This window comes from Rana temporaria, chromosome 13, assembly GCF_905171775.1.
Source record: "Rana temporaria chromosome 13, aRanTem1.1, whole genome shotgun sequence".
In the NCBI taxonomy this organism is placed as follows: Eukaryota; Metazoa; Chordata; class Amphibia; order Anura; family Ranidae; genus Rana; species Rana temporaria.
In genome coordinates this window covers 30,228,478-30,247,414 of record NC_053501.1, presented here as the reverse complement: position 1 = coordinate 30,247,414, position 18,937 = coordinate 30,228,478, and the positions used below count along the sequence as shown (strand labels likewise).

Genomic DNA, 18,937 nt, shown 5'->3' with positions numbered 1-18,937 from the left:
ATTGCCGCCATTACTAGTAAAAAAAAAGAAAAAAAAATCCCATAGTTTGTAGACACTAAAACATTTGCGCAAACCAATCCATATATACGCTTATTGGGATTGTCTTACCAGAAATATGTTAGCAGAATACATATTGGCCTAAATGGAGGAAGACATTTTTTTTTTTTATGTATATTGGATGTGTTTTATAGCAGAAAGTAAAAAAAAATGTTTTTTCAAAATTGTCGCTCTATTTTCTTTATAGCGCAAAAAATAAAAACCACATAGGTGATCAAATACCACCAAAAGAAAGCTCTATTTGTGGGGAAAAAGGAACATAAATTTAATTTGGGTATAGGGTTGCACAACTGCGCAATTGTTAGTTAAAATAACGCAGTGTCGTATCGCAAAAAATAGACTGTTCGTGAAGGGGGGTAAATCTTCTGGAGGGCAATGGGTTAAGCAGTGTAGACATACAGGGCCAGATTCAGAGACATGAGCGGATCTTTGTGCGGGCGTAGCATATCTCATTTACGCTACGCCGCCGCAACTTAGAGAGGCAAGTTCAGTATTCACAAAGCACTTGCGTCCTAAGTTATGTCGGCGTAGCGTAAATTGGCCAGGGTAAGCCCGCCTAATTCAAATGTGGAAGTGGTGGCCGTGTTTTATGGTAATTACTCGTGACCCCACGTAAATGACGCTTCTTACGAACGGCGCATGCGCCGTCCGTGGACGTCTCCCAGTGCGCATGCTCAAAATTACGCGGCAAATACTCATTGGTTTCGACGTGAATGTAACTTACGCCCAGCCCCATTCACGGACGACTTACGCAAACAATGTAAAACGTGAAAAAATCTACGCTGTTCCGACGTCCATACCTAAAATTGGCTACGCATCAGAGAGCAGGAGTAACTTTACACCGGAAAAAGCCTTACCTAAACGACATAAAAAAATGCGCCGGGCGCACGTACGTTTCTGAATCAGCGTATCTAGGTCATTTGCATATTGGACGCGGAAAATCTACGGAAGCGCCACCTAGCGGCCAGCGGAAAATTGCACACAATTATACGCCGGCGTATGCAAGTTACGTCGGCGGAGGAAGCCTATTTTTTCAATGTATCTGGCTATGAGAATCGGCCTAAAGATACGACGGCTCAGATTTGAAATTACAGCCGTAAGTTGTTTCTGAATCTGGGCCACAGAGAATAAAATGATATCTGGACCTCATGCATTCTACTTTTGATGCTTTGCTCCTTACACACCCAGTCCACCAGGGGCACTATCTCCGATACAAACATAACAGAGGATCAAATCTGTTCTCACTCTATCCTAAGGGGATCATTAGATGGCTGATGGTGATATTATATGGAAAGTTTATCACACCGTCTTAATAATGTCAAATTTGGTAAAAGGCCAACCTATGCTTGAACACACAGTTGCATTATGAGATTAATACGGTTAACAGTCAATGTGTATCTCTCATCTCTAACTGAATTTATGGTTCTCTTTTTGTAAGTTTCATTATTACCACTTGGCTCACCCAAATCGTAGTGACAGAATTAGTAACATCGGTGGTTAACTGGAAGTAACTGGTGTTATATGTTTGGTTTCACGTCCTCCCAGACAACAGAACCGCCTCTCAACCTTTTCAACACAGAGGAACCCATGAAATATATTTTTGGTCTCAGGGAACCCCTATAAAGATGACTATATCTACAAGTCATGATACATTAGTGTGATGGTCAGGGAGAAGAATGCTCCTTATCCTCAGTGGCGTATCAACGGGAAAGTGGTCTGCCCTGAGTGCCGCACATTGGGGGGGGGGGTGTCAGACTGGAGCCACTTAGGAAGCCACTCTGTACATCACTCTCTGCACATTGCTCCTACTGGCATGGCGGGTCCAGACTCCAGATTGTCTGGACCCTCCATCTCCTCAGGTAGGTGATCCCACCTTCTATCTCCACATCTCTACACTGACAGGTTCACCCAGCCTGTCATCTGTCTATTACTGAGCAGTGAGATTGGACTCTGTGCAGGAGAGGGACAGGAGCAAAGTTCCTGGCATGGGCACACTCTTCCCAGGAGGGAGGGTTATGGAATGGGCACATTCTTCTCGGGAGGGGTGATACCTGCTATAGTCACACTCTTCCTAAGTGGTGATACCTCCTATGGTCACAATCTTCCCAGGAAGGGGGATAATTTGCATGGGCACATTCTTCTCAGGGAGGGGGGGTGGTCGATACCTGCTTTTATCACACTATTCCCAGTAGGGGGAATACCTGGCATGGACCCACTTTTCCCAGGGTGGTAAAACCTGCTATTATGACACTATTCCAGAAAGGGGGGTACCTGCTATGGTCACACTTTTCCCAGGAGGGGTTTTGCCACACTTCCCAGGTGGTGATGTCAGATGGTGAGGGGGTTCCAGATGGGGGGGGGGGGGTGCCAAGTATAGGATCGGCCTGGGTGCCAATTGCTCAAGGTACACCCCTGCTTACACTTGTGGACATTTGGAATAATTCCCCCCTTACAGATAGCTAAAAAGATCAATGGTGTCAGTTGGAACTTATCTGAGAGGTAGAAATTGCTCATTGCTCAAGGAACCCCTAGCAACCTCAGGAGGAACCCTACAGTTCCACGAAACCCTGATGTAGAATATGAATAGATGGACCTGTAATAGTTTAAATTGTTCTTATATTCAAAGGGTTTACAATGCAGATGGTAGGCTGTCATAGACCCAGATAACAAAGATAACTTGCCACAAATTTGTTGAAGTGTTGTATTGTAAGTCTGGTAACTTGCTGCACACTTTCACTGGCAAGTTGTACACTTGCAGAGAACTTGAAGCACAACTTCTAGTTGACACTTTTCCAATATGTAACAAATTTGCTTGCCAAGTCTCTTACAAGAGACAACAGCAAGAGCTCTGCAAGTCAACAGCATGAAAATGTAGCCACAGTGACCCCTTGTGGTGGGATGACTATTGCACAACATAACTGAACCAGAACTTGCAGCCAAATTGCAGAATGTTTAGAAAGAAAGTTGATCTGGAGTCATGCAATGTGGATTGGCTGCAATTGTGCAACACATTTGTGAAGCCTGGCAAGTCTAGCAATAGCTTAGCAAGTCATTTTCAAACTTGCAGCACAATTGCTTGCTATCTGGGTACATGATGTATTGATGAACTTTTGTATTGGCTCTGACCTTTTAAAGTGGAACCACGGTCAAGCCTGACTTTAGGTGTGCCGGTCTCCCTGACGCTGCCATTAACCACTTAAGGACCGGACCAATATGCTGCTACCTGACCCAAGGGGTTTTTACAATTCGGCACTGCGTCGCTTTAACAGACAATTGCGTGGTCGTGCGACGTGGCTCCCAAACAAAATTGGCGTCTTTTTTTCCCCACAAATAGAGCTTTCTTTTGGTGGTATTTGATCACCTTTGCGGTTTTTATTTTTTGCGCTATAAACAAAAATAGAGCGACAATTTTGAAAAAAATGCAATATTTTTAACTTTTTGCTATAATAAATATCCCCCAAAAACATATATAAAATTTATTTTTCCTCAGTTTAGGCCGATACGTATTCTTCTACCTATTTTTGGTAAAAAAAATTGCAATAAGCGTTTATCGGTTGGTTTGCGCAAAATTTATAGCGTTTACAAAATAGGGGATAGTTTTTTTGCATTTTTATAAATTATTATTTTTTTACTACTAATGGCGGCGATCAGCGATTTTTTTCGTGACTGCGACATTATGGCGGACACTTCGGACAATTTTGACACATTTTTGGGACCATTGTAATTTTCACAGCAAAAAATGCATTTAAATTGCATTGTTTATTGTGAAAATGACAGTTGCAGTTTGGGAGTTAACCACAGGGGGCGCTGTAGGAGTTAGGGTGCACCTAGTGTGTGTTTACAACTGTAGAGGGGTGTGGCTGTAGGTCTGACGTCATCGATCGAGTCTCCCTATAAAAGGGATCACTCGATCGATGCAGCGCCATAGTGAAGCACGGGGAAGCCGTGTTTACATATGGCTCTCCCCGTTGTTCAGCTCCGGGGAGCGATCGCGACGGATCGGCTATAAACAAATAGCCGCGCCGTCATCCCGGATCGCTCCCCGAGGGAACCCGACCGCCGCGTGTAGCAGGGGGGTCCCGATCGGACCCCCCACCCACGTCTAGGCAGGGACGTACAGGTACGCCAATGTGCCTGTACGTGCCATTCTGCCGACGTATATGTACATGCGGCGGTCGGGAAGTGGTTAAATAAAGGTTCTGATTCCCACCCCACATATATTTATTTCTTCCGGAGTAGTTTCCTGGGCTCTAAGCAACTGCTGCCTTCCTTCTTGCTCTCTCTGTTAGCTGCTGACCAGGTCCTAAAGTTTCCATTCAGCAGAAATGCAGCTTGGTCAATGGTACACCCTAAGCTTGCTGTTCAATGAGTTATCACTCTGTTCTCTCCTCCTATCAATGTGCACTGCAGCAGAAGCGGACAACCTTATAGTATTGACTCTCCTTTACTCGGTCTGGGTACTGGCATAAAAAGGATCAGAAAAGTGATATCAAGTCAAAATGAAGGTTCCTTATGTTATTGCATTTAACCACTTAAGACCCGGACCATTATGCAGGACCTTGCCCCTTTTGTGATTCGGCACTGCGTCGCTTTAACTGATAATTGCACGGTCGTGCGACGTGGCTCCCAAACAAAATTGGCGTCCTGTTTTTCCCACAAATAGAGCTTTCTTTTGGTGGTATTTGATCACCACTGCGGTTTTTATTTTTTGCGCTATAAACAAAAATAGAGCGACAATTTTGAAAAAAAATCAATATTTTTTACTTTTTGCTGTAATAAATATCTCCCAAAATATATAAAAAATGTTTTTTTCCCTCAGTTTAGGCTGATACATATTCTTCTACTTATTTTTGGTAAAACGCTATGAGCGTTTATCGATTGGTTTGCGCAAAATTTATAGCGTTTTTCAAAATAGGGGATAGTTTATGGCATTTTTATAAATAATTTTTTTTTACTACTAATGGCGGTGATCAGTGATTTTTTCCGTGACTGCGACATTATGGCGGACACATCGGACAATTTTGACACATTTTTGGGACCATTGTCATTTTCACAGCAAAAAGTGCTATTAAAGGCATTGTTTACTGTGAAAATGACAATTGCAGTTTAGGAGTTAACCACTAGGGGGCACTGTAGGGGTGAAGTGTGACCTCATGTGTGTTCCTAACTGTAGGGGGGCGGGGCTGGACGTGTGACGTCATTGATCGTCTTTCCTTATATCAGGGAACAGACGATCAATGACACTGCCACTGTGAAGAACGGGGAAGGTGTGTTTACACTCACCTCTCCCCGTTCTTCAGCTCCGGTGACCGCTCGCGGGACATCGGCGGCAATCAGGTCCGCGGGTCCCGCAGGTCCCGCGGGCGGTCACAGAGCTTGGGACGGGTCGCGAGCGCGCCGCGCTCGCAACCCCACGGCTGGGCTTAAAGAGGCACGTACAGGTACGTGATTGTGCCCAGCCGTGCCATTCTGCCGACGTATATTGGCGTGAAGGGGTCCCTAAGTGGTTAATGCATTAAAGTAACAATCTTTAATAAATATATAACTGCATTTATTGTTTTTTACACAGATGATGGGAGTTTGGCTTTAAAGCGGGAGTTCACCCATTTATTTAATTTTTGCCCTTTTCCCCTTAGATTCCTGCTCGTTTGGTCTAGGGGAATCGGCTATTTGTTTTAAAATATGAGCAGTACTTACCCGTTTTCGAGATGCATCTTCTTCCGTCGCTTCCGGGTATGGGCTGTGGGACTGGGCGTTCCTTCTTGATTGACAGTCTTCCGAGAGGCTTCCGACGGTCGCATCCATCGTGTCACTCGTTGCCGAAAGAAGAAGAACGTCGGTGCGGCTCTATACTGCGCCTGCGCACCGACGTTCGGCTTCTTTCGGAAAATCGTGACGCGATGGATGCGACCGTCGGAAGCCTCTCGGAAAACTGTCATTCAAGAAAGAACGCCCGCTCCCGAAGCCCATACCCGGAAGCGACGGAGAGGATGCATCTCGTAAACGGTAAGTACGGATCATATTTTAAAACAACTAGCCGTTTCCCCTAGACAAAACGAGCATCCATCTAAGGGGAAAATGTGTTCTCTAAGGGTGAACCTCCGCTTTAAGAAACATAATTGTTAAATACAAATGAACAAATCTTTATACATAATAAATAATAAACAATGCAACTCCTCTATACAAAAGCCTAAATACAGTAAAACCTTGGTTTGCAAGCATAATTTGTTCCAAAGCACTTGTATATCAAAGCATTTTATTTACAGGGTATAAAAGAGAAGAGAGGCGCCTCTAAGTGTAGCAATAAGTTGCTAAATGTTGTACCTTCATTAAATGTAACCATATTGCTACGCATAGAGGCGCCTCTCTTCTATTTTATACTCAGTGGTGACATGACGCTACTCTTATATCAAGACATCGCTTGTATATCAAGGCAAAATGTATTAAAACATTTTGCTTGTCTTGCAAAACACTCTTAAACCAAGTTACTCTCAAACCAAGGTTTTACTGTAATTAAGTCCAATGAATAAAAGAATATTATCTTGCATTGCAACACAAATGATTTGATAACGCCATTTTTGTTGAGAAAAAAATATTCCGCTCTCCGTGATCTATGTACATTGCAGGGATTTTAACAAACTTTGTTGCAGACAGGGCCGCTGATAAGCCAGTACAACTGGCCCTGTTGTACAGGGCCCCGGCCAGCAGGGGGGCCCGGACAATCAGAGAATAAAAGAATACAGAATAAAAAATAAAAAAAGTCCTTCTCTAGCCAGCACCCCCCAACCCCCCACTCCCCTCTGCTATGACTTATCTGAGGGTTTTTCTTCTTTCTGAGTACCATCATATTGATGTTCTTGTGGGAGGGACTATTTTTTCTATTTCGGGTGCATGTCACTTACATGCCGCTCCGCATGCTGGCTCAAGTCCCAGCCTGCATATTCCCTTCCCTGGCGGAGTGATTCATCTCCCTCCACTCATGGCAGTGGCATGACTGTGACATATACCAGACACAGAAGTCACCATTGCGACTGGGCTCCATGCTGCAGGGGGCCCCTTGTGCCCCCCATGTCTGAAATGTTAGAGAGGTGGCTTCCCGATACTCAGCTGGAGTGTTAATCGTCAGTGCAGGAGCTCGATCTCACTGTTTACACTGAAAGTGAAAGCAAAGGGAGATATGTCTTGCAGTATGTGCTGTGCTCTTTGCCTCCCCCTACAGTGCAGTACCCAGCATGGAGAGTGAAGGTACGTACAGTGCTGCTGCTGACATTTAAAAAAAAAAAAAACAATCTATATATGTTTGTATGCATGTATGTTTTAAAAATCAGGAGGCAGAGAAGACGAGGCATATATCAGACTATAGTAGATGGTAAATCCTCACAGTATCCCTCAGGAGGGGAGACCATAGACCCTTCAAATGCACGGATTTTGGATATACATTAACCACTTCCATACCGGGCACTTACGCACCTTCCCGCCCAAGCCAATTTTCAGCTTTCAGCACTGTCGCATTTTGAATGGCAATTGCGCTGTCATGCTACACTGTACCCAAACAAAATTGGCGTCCTTTTTTCCCCACAAATAGAGCTTTCTTTTGGTGGTATTTGATCACCTCTGCGATTTTTTTTGTTTGCGCAACAACTAAAAAAAGACTGAAAATTTTGAAAAAAAATTACGTTTTTATTTTTTTCTGTTAATTTTTTTGTAAATAAGTAAGTTTTCTCTTTCAATTACGGGCACTGATATGGCGGCACTGATGAGATGGCACTAATGGACATCGATGAGGTAGTACTGACGGGCACAGATAAGGTGGCACTGATTGGCGGCGCTGGTATGCGGCACTGATGGGCACACATAGGCGGCACTGATGGGCACACATAGGCGGCACTGATGGGCACACATAGGCGGCACTGATAGGCACTCATGGGCGGCACTGATGGGCACTCATGGGCGGCAATGATGGGCACTCATGGGCGGCACTGGGCACTCATAGGTGGCACAGATGGGCACTCATGGGTGGCACTTATGGGTGGCACTGATGGATACTTATGGGTGGCACAGATGGGCACTGATAGGTGGGCACTGGGCATGGTTGGGCACTGTGGGGTGGAACTGATGGACACTGTGGGGTGGCACTGATGGACACTGTGGGGTGGCACCTATGTTCCCAGTCTGTGCCCATTTGTGGGCACTGATTGGCATTTTTTTTTTTATGTTTTTTTTTTCCTCACTTTTTTTTTGGGGGGGGGGGGATTTTTTTTACAATTTGGGCTTCCCTGGTGGTCCAGTGTGGCGATCCGAGGGGGGGCTGCGTTGATAAACAATCAGCGCGAACCCCCCCTGTCAGGAGAGCCGCCGATCGGCTCTCCTCTACTCGCGTCTGTCAGACGCGAGTGAGGAAGAGCCGTCAACGGCTCTTCCTGTTTACATCGTGATCAGCCGTGGTTGGACACCCTGCAACAATGATCGCTGGCAAGTGGTTAAAAGTGAGGGGCCTATTGTGTTGAGAAAGCATGGCCAGAAATCTGTCATTTTTGTTCCCCTGTTCCAAAAAAAAAGTTGCCTGCTGCTATGTAAATCCAGCCACATGCCATGTTCCATGTGTAACTGCAGGTATCCCCCTTAGCAGGTGTCTGTGTGTGTGCATGTTTGTGTGTGTATGTGCGTACATGTGTTTACATGCGTGGGTGTATACACACGTTACTTTTAAACCTGACTCCCTTTTTCTGTACGATCAGAACTGATTTTTTAGAGCGGGTTCATAAAACCAACAAGAAAATACCATTCCTCTGAAAAGCAATCCAGGCTCAGATTGCTTTTCAGAGGCAGTTGACAGGCGGTGAAGAGGCAATAAATTTCCCCATGACTGGTAAAATGTTGAGAAACACTGATCTCTCCAATTTCCTCCCGCAGCCGCTGAAAGCCTGGAAGAGAATCAGGGTGGTGCTGAAGGAGGGACCAGGGGTGGGACCAGGGGAGGGGCTGAAGGGGGCCCCGTCAGGTAGGCTGTACGGGGTCCCATGATTTCTATCAGCGGCCCTGGTTGCAGATCCCTACTTTTTGTTATTCTGAAGAAATAGCTGTTTGTCTGTGTCTGTGTCACACAGTGAAAATGTATGGGAGTGATTTTATAACTATCAATCAGCTGCTGCACCTACAGGGCTCGAATAAGGAAAGGAGCAAGGTCTGCTTCCCTTTAGATGTGATTTCCCTTTGGGAGTATCTCACCAAAAATGTAATTTTTGCAGGGCATGCTCACAATCAGATTTTTATCTTAGTGCTGACTTCTTGGAAAATGAGTAAGCCAATCACACAAGCAGGAAGTTAAATTTCTGCGGGACATTCTGCACACCATCTGTGTACAGAACGTCTCCAGGTAGCCATATTGCATTGTATTTAACAGAAAATTACAGAGCTGCAGATTGAAAAGGAAAGGTATTTATTTTTAATAACATTCAATTACAATGTGACCTGTGTCACAATTGTATATGCTATATGCAATTTTTTTCCCCACAAAAGTGGAGTTACCCTTTATATTATGGAGGCAAAAAAAAGGAGGAAGCTTAAAGTGGGATTCCACCTGCATTTTTTTTTTTTTTAAAGTCAGCAGCTACTAACACTGTAGCTGCTGACTTTTCATTAGGACACTTACCTTAGGTGACCAGATTTTTTTAATGAAATCCGGGGACATCTTTTTTTTTTTTTATACTAGTAATGGCGGCAATCAGCAACTCTGCCCATCACCGTCGCCGCCCGCCTCACAGCCTCTCAAGTCTTACCCTCCGGGCCCTTGGTACTACTGGGTGGGGAGCGGAGGAAGATCACTCCACTGGGGAAGGCAAGGACATAGGCAGGCAGGCGGCTGGCCAGGACTTAAGCCAAGCCAGAAGAACATGCGGAGCTGGATGGTCATGCGCCCGAATCTGAAGAAATATTCCCTCCTCTCCGACCAGCACATGATCATCAGAAAGGGGCACAGATAATGGAAAACAACACACCCCCCTAAGCTAGTAGGAGCGGCGGGGTTTGTAATTCAGATTTTTTATTTTTTTTTATTCTGCACTGTCTTTGAAATTGCCCCAGCCCCTGTTCAAATCCAATCCGGGGACAAAACCAGGGACAGACTTGGTCCGGGGAAAGTGTCCTTAATCCGGGGACTGTCCCCTGAAACCAGGGATGTCTGGTCACCCTAACTTACCTGTCCTAGTCGCCCGCGATGTTGCCCCCCCGATGGCGATCGCTCAGTCCTCGCGCCTCCATCCTCACTAAGGGAAACAGGCAGCGAAGCCTTACGGCTTCACTGCCCATTTCCTACTGCGTGTGTGCGACTCACACAACGCTTTGTGAAAGGGCGGCTGCCTCCTGGGATACACACAGTTCCCAGAAGGCAGTGCGGCTCATTCACCAGAAGACACCGTGACGGAGGACGAAGCAGAAGATCCAAGGCGGTGGAGGAAGAGGCAGAAGAGCTAGTCCCGCATAGCAACCACCCTTTCTGGTGAGTATAAAAAATAAATAAAACATTTTTTAAGTTTGGGGGGGGGAAAAACAGGGTGGAACTCCACTTTATACATGTGAAAAACAAAGATGTGAACTGCTAAGACTGCACAAGCTTGAAAAATTGCCAAAACCAACAGTCTTCCGCCTTTACAGATAGAACAAAGATAGCAGTAGTGAGCTGCAACTTTCTGTTCTCAAAGCTGAAAAAGAAAAAAATATACAAAACATATATAAAAATGACTGAAAAAAATATATTATTCTTCCTATATCCTCTCTGCCCAGGAGTGTATAAGAAAAGACCAAAAAAAGAGAGGTTTATTTAAAGAATTAAATAAGTATAGTTCCCAAAGTTATCAATTCCAGCAGAGCTTATCCATTTTGAGGCTTGGTTCACACCAATGCGTTTTTTCATGCTTTTTGCAGAAGCGCAGAACATAATTTTTTACATGGGTTCCTATGGAACACGTTCACATCAATGCATTTTTATGCCTCTGTGTTTTTGGAAAAGGTCAGGGACTTTTTTAAGCGCAAAGCGCAGCTTCTTTTCTTTTTTGGTTCAATGAACTTTAATGGAGAGCGTTTGTCCAAAGAAAAGTAGGAAAACATGCAAAATGCAAATCGTAATAAAATTGCTGTAAAAACCTGCAAAAAGCACTGCAGAAATGCAGAATCAAAATCAAACTGCCCAAGGCTCCATTCACACCAATGTGTAATTTCATGCATTTTGCAGAAACACAGGATGTTTTTTTAACATGGGTTCCTATAGAACATGTTCACATCAATGCACTTTTGTGCCTCTGCGTTTTTAGAGGTAAATATGTCTTTATTGCTTTTTAACAGAAGGATATAATACAGACAATTAACCAATATCTACAATACAGAAAGGATCATAGCAGTATAACTTGTCTGAGACAATATATAACGAAAGCCCATTACGATTCCGATGAATTCGCCTCCTACCTCAGGTGGCTATCAATGCATGCACGGCGCGGCAGCATGTACGGTAAGGAGGACATGGCTACATATATGGGGGGGGGGACATGGCTGGATATGGGGGGGGCATGGCTGGATATGGGGGGGGGCATGGCTGGATATGGGGGGGGGACATGGCTGCATATGGGGGGGACATGGCTGCATATGGGGGGGACATGGCTGCATATGGGGGGGACATGGCTGCATATGGGGGAACATGGCTGCATATGGGGGGGACATGGCTGCATATGGGGGGGGACATGGCTGGATATGGGGGGACATGGCTGGATATGGGGGGGACATGGCTGGATATGGGGGGGACATGGCTGGATATGGGGGGGACATGGCTGCATATATGGGGGGGACATGGCTGCATCTGTGGTGGGACATGGCTGCATATGTGGGGGGACATTGCTGCATATGTGGGGGGACATGGCTGCATTTGTGGGGGGACATGGCTGCATTTGGGGACACATTTAAAAAAAAGTATCGGTATTCTGTATCGGCGAGTACTTGAAAAAAAGTATCGGTACTTGTACTCAGTCCTAAAAAAGTGGTATCGGGACAACCCTAGTATATAGGCAAACACTGGGTATAGGGGCTGTCTGTCTGTCTGCCACTTTGTAATGTCACTTGTAATGAAAGGTACTGACTTCTACACTTTGTTGGTAGCACTTTGGTGTTCATAGTATTTGATTGTTATCCAAGTTGAAGCATTCTTCTCTATAATACAGTTTTAAATAAGCCTGGTACAGTAAAACCTTGGAATGCTTGTAATCCAAAGCACTTGTATACCAAAGCAAATTTACCCATAAGAAATAATGGAAACTCAGATGATTCGTTCCACAAACATTTATTCGTAGGTCTTTCAGTTTATAGTCCATATAGAAAGATTATAGCAATGTGACCATGTTGTGTAACCATAAAATGTCCATCCACAAATGGCAACCTCCACAAGGGGATTAGAAGCAAAATCCAATAGGACAGTGATGGCGAACCTTGGCACCCCAGATGTTTTTGAACTACATTTCCCATGATGCTCCACTACACTGCAGCGTGCATGAGCATCATGGGAAATGTAGTTCCAAAACATCTGGGGTGCCAAGGTTCGCCATCACTGCAATAGGAGATACAGAGTATAAAAGAGAAGAGAGGCGCCTCTAAGTGTAGCAATGTGGTTGCATTTAATGAAGGTACAACATTTAGCAATTTACATACAGTATATGTTATTGATATACATGTTGCTAAATGTTTCCTGAATAGGTATTGTCCCTACTCTGGGCAATCTATCAGTTCTTATATACTGCACAAAATCTCAGCAGAAATAAAAAAAATATATACTGTGCATTCCCAAAAGCCACAAAACCAGACTACCATGAAGATTCAGCTTTATGATAACAATATCTAATAAAACTTAAAAGTATACCAATAATTATCAAAACTAAAATCTAACATGGCACGCATCTCTTTATTTAAGCTCTGCATCCTCTAACACTCTCTTTAGAGTTTGAAACTTCCGAGAGAGTTGGATGTCTGTGTCCTCCTCTGCACGCCATGGTTCTATCATTAACCCTTACGTTACTGCATTTTTCGTCGTTTTTTTAAAACCACTTCAGCAAACTCTAGCGAGAGATGTATTCAATTTTCCATTCATTTGTTGTCTCCATCTCGGTTTTAGATCATGGTGGTGTTTTTTCAAAAGTTTATTCATTATTCATTTTCTTTTATTCAAAAATTGTAATATTAAAATCTGATTATTAGTCTTATCCTCTACCGCTTGGCTTTCAGGACTTCAAATCTCTCCCTACCCTTTTCTCCCCCACCCCCCCCCCCCACCAACCCAATTCTACCCCTCCCTCCCCTCTCCACTACCCAAATGGCTTGTTCTCGACCCCCTCTCTCTCTCATTTCCAACTCTATTCAGGCCCACTGCCCTCCATCATCTTTTCCAGATATTTCCCTGATGTTTTGAATTCTGTCCATCTTCTCCAGATTCTATTGTATTTTCCTGGTTGCCCTTTATCTCTACTACATAGGTATTCCATTCTACAATAATATTCTATTCGCTCCGACCATTCCTTTACATCTGGTCTTGTTGTACTTAACCACTTCTTCTGTATTAATCCTTTTGTGACATTCAACAGTATTGGGGTTAATGTTCTCCTATATTCAGTGCCGATCCTGACCTCCCTGGGGCCCTAAGCAAAATGACATGTCACATTAAAGTTGAGAAGCGGGGGGAGGGGGTGTTCTGCTGTCAGAAATGAAATCTTACATTAAAGTGAGAAGCGGGGGGTGCTGACTTCTTACCTCTTCTCCCATGCAGCCAGCGAGTTGAGAAGCGGGGTGAGGGGCCAAAAATTATTTCTCACCAGGCAGGGCCTCTCTAGTAATTTGGGGGGCCCTCCGCAGCTTTGCAGGACCCTAAGCAGCTTGCATAGTGAGCCTATAGGGCGGATCGGCCCTGCCTATATTTGAGACATTCAATTCGTGAAATAAACATGTCTTGCAGGCTGTTAGTTATCTTTTCTCCAGTTATTTCTTCTATAAAGTCCCAAATTTCCACCAGATATGTGTCATTGTGCCCTTCTGTCCACATTCTCTCCAGCAGTACTCTGGGGAATTGTCCGGTTGGTATTTATGGATTTTATCCAGTGTCAGATACCATCTTACCAGGAATTTGTAGTTCATTTCTATTGTATTTATATCCATTGCGTAGTTGTATACAGCTCCTATCATTTTCTCGACTTGTTGTTCCTCTAATTTTGTACCAATTTCCTTAGGTTACTGCTGTATCCTGTGATGATGTAAGGGTTAGACAACTTACCACAGGGGACACATGTAAATTCTCAGGCCTCGTACACACGACCGAGTTTCTCGGCAAAAACCAGCAAGAAACTTGCTGGGATTTTTTTTTGCCGAGGAAACCGGTCGTGTGTACATTTTTCGACGAGGAAACTGTCGAGGATCCCGTCGAGCCAAAAAGAGAGCATGTCTTATTTTTCCTCTAAAGTAATGGAAAAACTTGCCTTGTCGAGTTCCTCGACCGCCTAACAAGGAACTCGACAAGGAAAACGATGTGTTTCGCCCGTCGAGTTCCTCGGTCGTGTTTACGAGGCTTCACAAGTGTCCAATGCAAGAGAGTCACAGAGGCTGCAGAACAGATATGTTAGGAAGGTAGGAGACACAGGCTACCAGTGAAGTGACTATAATATCTCTTGCTCTTCTATTGCAGGGGACTTTCATTTGGAATTTGTTAAGCAACTAACAGGGGATACTTTAAATGGGTTGTAAAGGTAAATGTTTTTCCACCTTAATGCATCCTATGCATTAAGGTGAAAAAACATCCGATGGTACCGCCCCCCCCGAACCCCCGTTTTACTTACCTCACCCCTCGAAAGTCCCCCTGCGCGTCCCCGTGATTCTCTTTGGTTCCCAGCCTGGCCGTTGATTGGCTAGACTGGACGGATTGATAGCAGCGCAGCCATTGGCTAGCGCTGCTGTCAATCACATCCGATGACGCGGCGCGCCAGGGGGCGGGGCCGAGTGATACAGTCGGCGGCTATGCCCGCCGCTGTATCACGGGAGCGCGCCCGCAAAAGCTTTCCACCATGCGAGCTCGCATGAAGGTGGAAAGCTCTTGCGAGGAGGAGCCGAGGCAGCCGCCGAGGGACCCCAGAAGACAGGGTTCGGGGACACTCTGTGCAAAACGAGCTGCACTGTGGAGGTAAGTATAACATGTTTGTTATTTTACAAAAATATTTTTTTTAACTTTAGTGTTCCTTTAATAAAATTTGAATCCTTTAGGATTCTATGCTGCCATCTGGTGGTCTGGTTTTATAGATATTGGAAAATTACAACATATATTTTACTGTGTTAAAATGTAGTGCAATGCATTTAGTATCTATGGACACAAAGTGAAAGAAAAAATACCAGAACTGCTGGCAAAAAAAAAGCAGAATAAAAAACATGCCTATGGAGTGTATTGTACATGCATTTGCCAGCATTTGTGTATAAACTCTAGAAAAAAATTGCACTTAACAATACTTGTTGCACCTAAACGCCATGCTTAGGCTCATCAAGAATTTTTTTTCTGCCTGAAAGCTCCTCTTAAAAATTCACAGATTTTTTTTTTTTTTAGCCTATAAATGCTCCCCTACAAATATGCCTGAAAATGCCCAAATGTGCATGGACACATAGGCCCGGATTCACATACATCGGCGCATATTTATGCCGCCGTAGCGTATCTTTTGTACGTTACGCCGACGCAGCGCAGAGAGGCAAGCACCGAATTCACAAAGCACTTGCTTCCAAATCTGCGCTGGGTTTCTAAGGCGTAAGCCGGCGTAGGTGGAAGTGGGCGTGAGACATGCAAATGAGGCGTGACCCCATGCAAATGATGAGCCGAGTGCCAGACAGATACATATAACGAACGGCGCATTCGCCGTCCCGTGGCCGCATCCCAGTGAGCATGCTCAGAATCACATCGAAACAACTGCCTAAGATACGTCGAATCACTGCCTACGGCGTGAACGTAACCTACGCCCAGCCATATTCATGTCCAACGTAAACTACGTAAAATACGACGGCTTGTGTTCCCTGGTCCATACCTTTGCATGGGTTGCACCTCCTATATGGGGAATAACTTTACGCCGGACGTACGACTTACGCAAACCGTGTATATTATGGGCCGGGCGCAACTACGTTTGTGAATCGGCGTATCTTCCTCATTTGCATATGTGAATAGAAAATCAATGGGAGCGCCACATGCTTCCAGCGTAAATATGCACCCACTCTACCCCGGCGTAAGCAAGTTACGTCAGTCGGATGAAGCCTATTTTCAGGCGTATCTAGTTTTGTGGGCACGGCGCACAGATACGACGGCGCATATTTGCACTTACGCGGCGTATCTCGAGATACGTCAGCGCAAGTGCTTTGTGAATCCGGGCCATAGGGGTTGATTTACTATAGGCAAATAGAATGTGCACTTTGCAAAGTGTAGTTGCCTCCTGCAAGTGCAGTTGCTCCAGCGCTTAGTAAATTAGGTAAAGCTTCACTTTGCAAAGAATACCCAATCACGTAATAATAATAATAATAATAATCACGTGCAAAGAAAATAAAGAAAAACAGCATTGTTGCTTGCGCGTAATTGGATGATGGAAGTCAGCAGAGTTTCTGCTCATTTACTAAGATCTGGAGCAACTGCACTTTGCAACGTGCACAGTCGATTTGCCTTTCGTAAATCAACCCCATAGGCTTGCATAGTGTTGCTTCTACATGCTGAAAGAAAAAAAGCCAAACGCCTGTATAGGCAGAATTTTTTTGGCCCAGCATGCATGAGGCCCTAGGTTTTTGCACTAACCACACAGTTTAGTATTCAGTACAGGGACATTTGGGTGGGTGGTCTTCTCATGGCTTTAGCAGTATTGGTTTTGTAGAGACTTCAGATTTTGTAATGTTGATTTCTGTTATGCTTTCTTTTCCAGTAGCTGAAGATGAATGTTTCTGGGAATCTAAGCCTCACAATGGTGAACTCATCCAACATCTCGATCCTTGAGCCACAGTGCAATCCACCGTATGATGACAGCAAGTTCTTTGTGATTATCATGTACAGCATTGTCCTGGCTATTGGCCTGCCAGCTAATATTTTGACCTTGTGGTTGACACTTCTTCAAATATATAGGAAGAATGTTTTGGCGGTGTACCTGTTCAGCCTATCTCTGAGTGAAATCATGTATCTTGGGACTCTACCACTTTGGATTCTCTATGTACAAAATGGTCATGAGTGGCAATGGGGCCCCTTGGCATGCAAGATAACGGGCTTTATATTCTTCAACAACATATACATAAGCATTCTCCTCTTGTGTTGTATCTCTGTGGATCGTTATATGGCCGTGGAATACGCCTTGGAATCAAGAGGGGTTCGGCGCCAGAAAATCGCCATTGGCGTCACTGTCACCATCTGCAGCCTGGTGGCATTGATCCACGCCCCAGTATTCAGGCTCAGTGACGGTGACCAAACAGGAAACCAAACCACCTGCTTTGAAACCTTGCCGGTTCCATCACACATTGCTTACTTTTATGTTGCCAGGTTTATTGTTGGCTTCTTGGTCCCTTTGTTGACCTTGATGTACACCAACTACATCATCAAAAGGAGGATCGAGACAAGCGGCAGCTTCACCAGTCAGCAAAAAAACAAAGTAAAGTATTTAGCCATTGCCGTCATCATCATCTTCTTGATTTGCTTTGCTCCGTATCATGTGGTGTTGCTCATACGAGGAGTCGCTTATTTCTTAAAAGACAAAGACTTCTGTGATTTTGAAGAAAAGGTTTACACGGTCTATTCTATACTTCTTTGTCTTTTGACTGTAAACAGCGTTGCTGATCCTTTTATTTACGTCTTGGTCAGTGAAAATGTCAGGAAGGACATCTGTAGAGCCATGAGGATTTGGAGAAGACAATTATCACTTAACACCAAAAGCGACAACAGTACTTACCCGCATAACCACAATTCCCGGGACCTGCCTTTGGATAAGGATTGCTCCACACACAGTGGGCTCGGTATAATAGACAAACGGCAGGACAGATATCATTTCCGTTGACTGGCTGTAGGGTCAAAATAATTAATCAAAAGACTATATGTACGATACTCAATATTTTATGTGTATTTATATTTTATTTATTGTCTTCTTTTATGCGGGTTTTTGTAACAGACATTTTTGGTGCCTCAATAAATCTGCTACATTATTTCAATTATATAATTACATTACAGATCATATTCCATTGGCACTGTGTTCATCAATAACTAGTCAGTGGTGTTCCAGTGTCAGATTAAATTCCTGTGCTATTAACCACTTGACAACCGGGCCTATTTTGGCACTTCTCTCCTTCATATAAAAATCTAGGGCCAAATCCTCAAAAGGGATACGCAGGCGGATCTGCTGTTCAGCCTGCGTATCCCTGTGCCTATCTTTGGAACTGATCCTCAGAAGCAGTTTTCCAAAGATAGGCAGAAGATCCGACATCTGTAAGAGACTTACACTGTCGGATCTTAGGATGCAGTACCGCATCCGCCGCTGGGGGCATTTTGTGTCGAAATGCCGCCTAGCGTATGCAAATGAGGACTTACGGAGATCCACAAAGCTTTTCAGCTTTGTGTTTTCTGCGTAAGTTTTTAGTTTGCATACGTAACATTAGTTCTGCTTTTACAAAGTGTAAACTAGTTACACCTTGTAAAAACAGACCTTTTTTTCGATCGCCGCAATTTTTTTTAAATTTTGAATTTTTTTTTTCGGCGCGTAACTTTTTTTTTACCCGACGCAACATTATTGTCCCGTCGCAATCCACAAAGCCCGGCGTAACGTAATTTAAATTGTCTCATTTAAATTGTCATCGCCCCCTGGAGAAG

The 18,937-nt window shown here is 44.3% G+C and overlaps 1 protein-coding gene across 1 annotated transcript in view; it reads left to right on the top strand.

Annotated features, from left to right (window-relative positions):
- Positions 1-18,282, top strand: part of GPR132 (G protein-coupled receptor 132) — a 42,455-nt gene extending 24,173 nt beyond the window's left edge. The window contains exon 2 of the mRNA XM_040332594.1: positions 17,016-18,282. Coding sequence (XP_040188528.1) covers positions 17,025-18,131 — 1,107 coding nt within the window. The 5' untranslated portion in view covers positions 17,016-17,024 and the 3' untranslated portion in view covers positions 18,132-18,282. The remainder of the gene's footprint in view (positions 1-17,015) is intronic.
- The last annotated feature ends 655 nt before the right edge of the window (positions 18,283-18,937 follow it).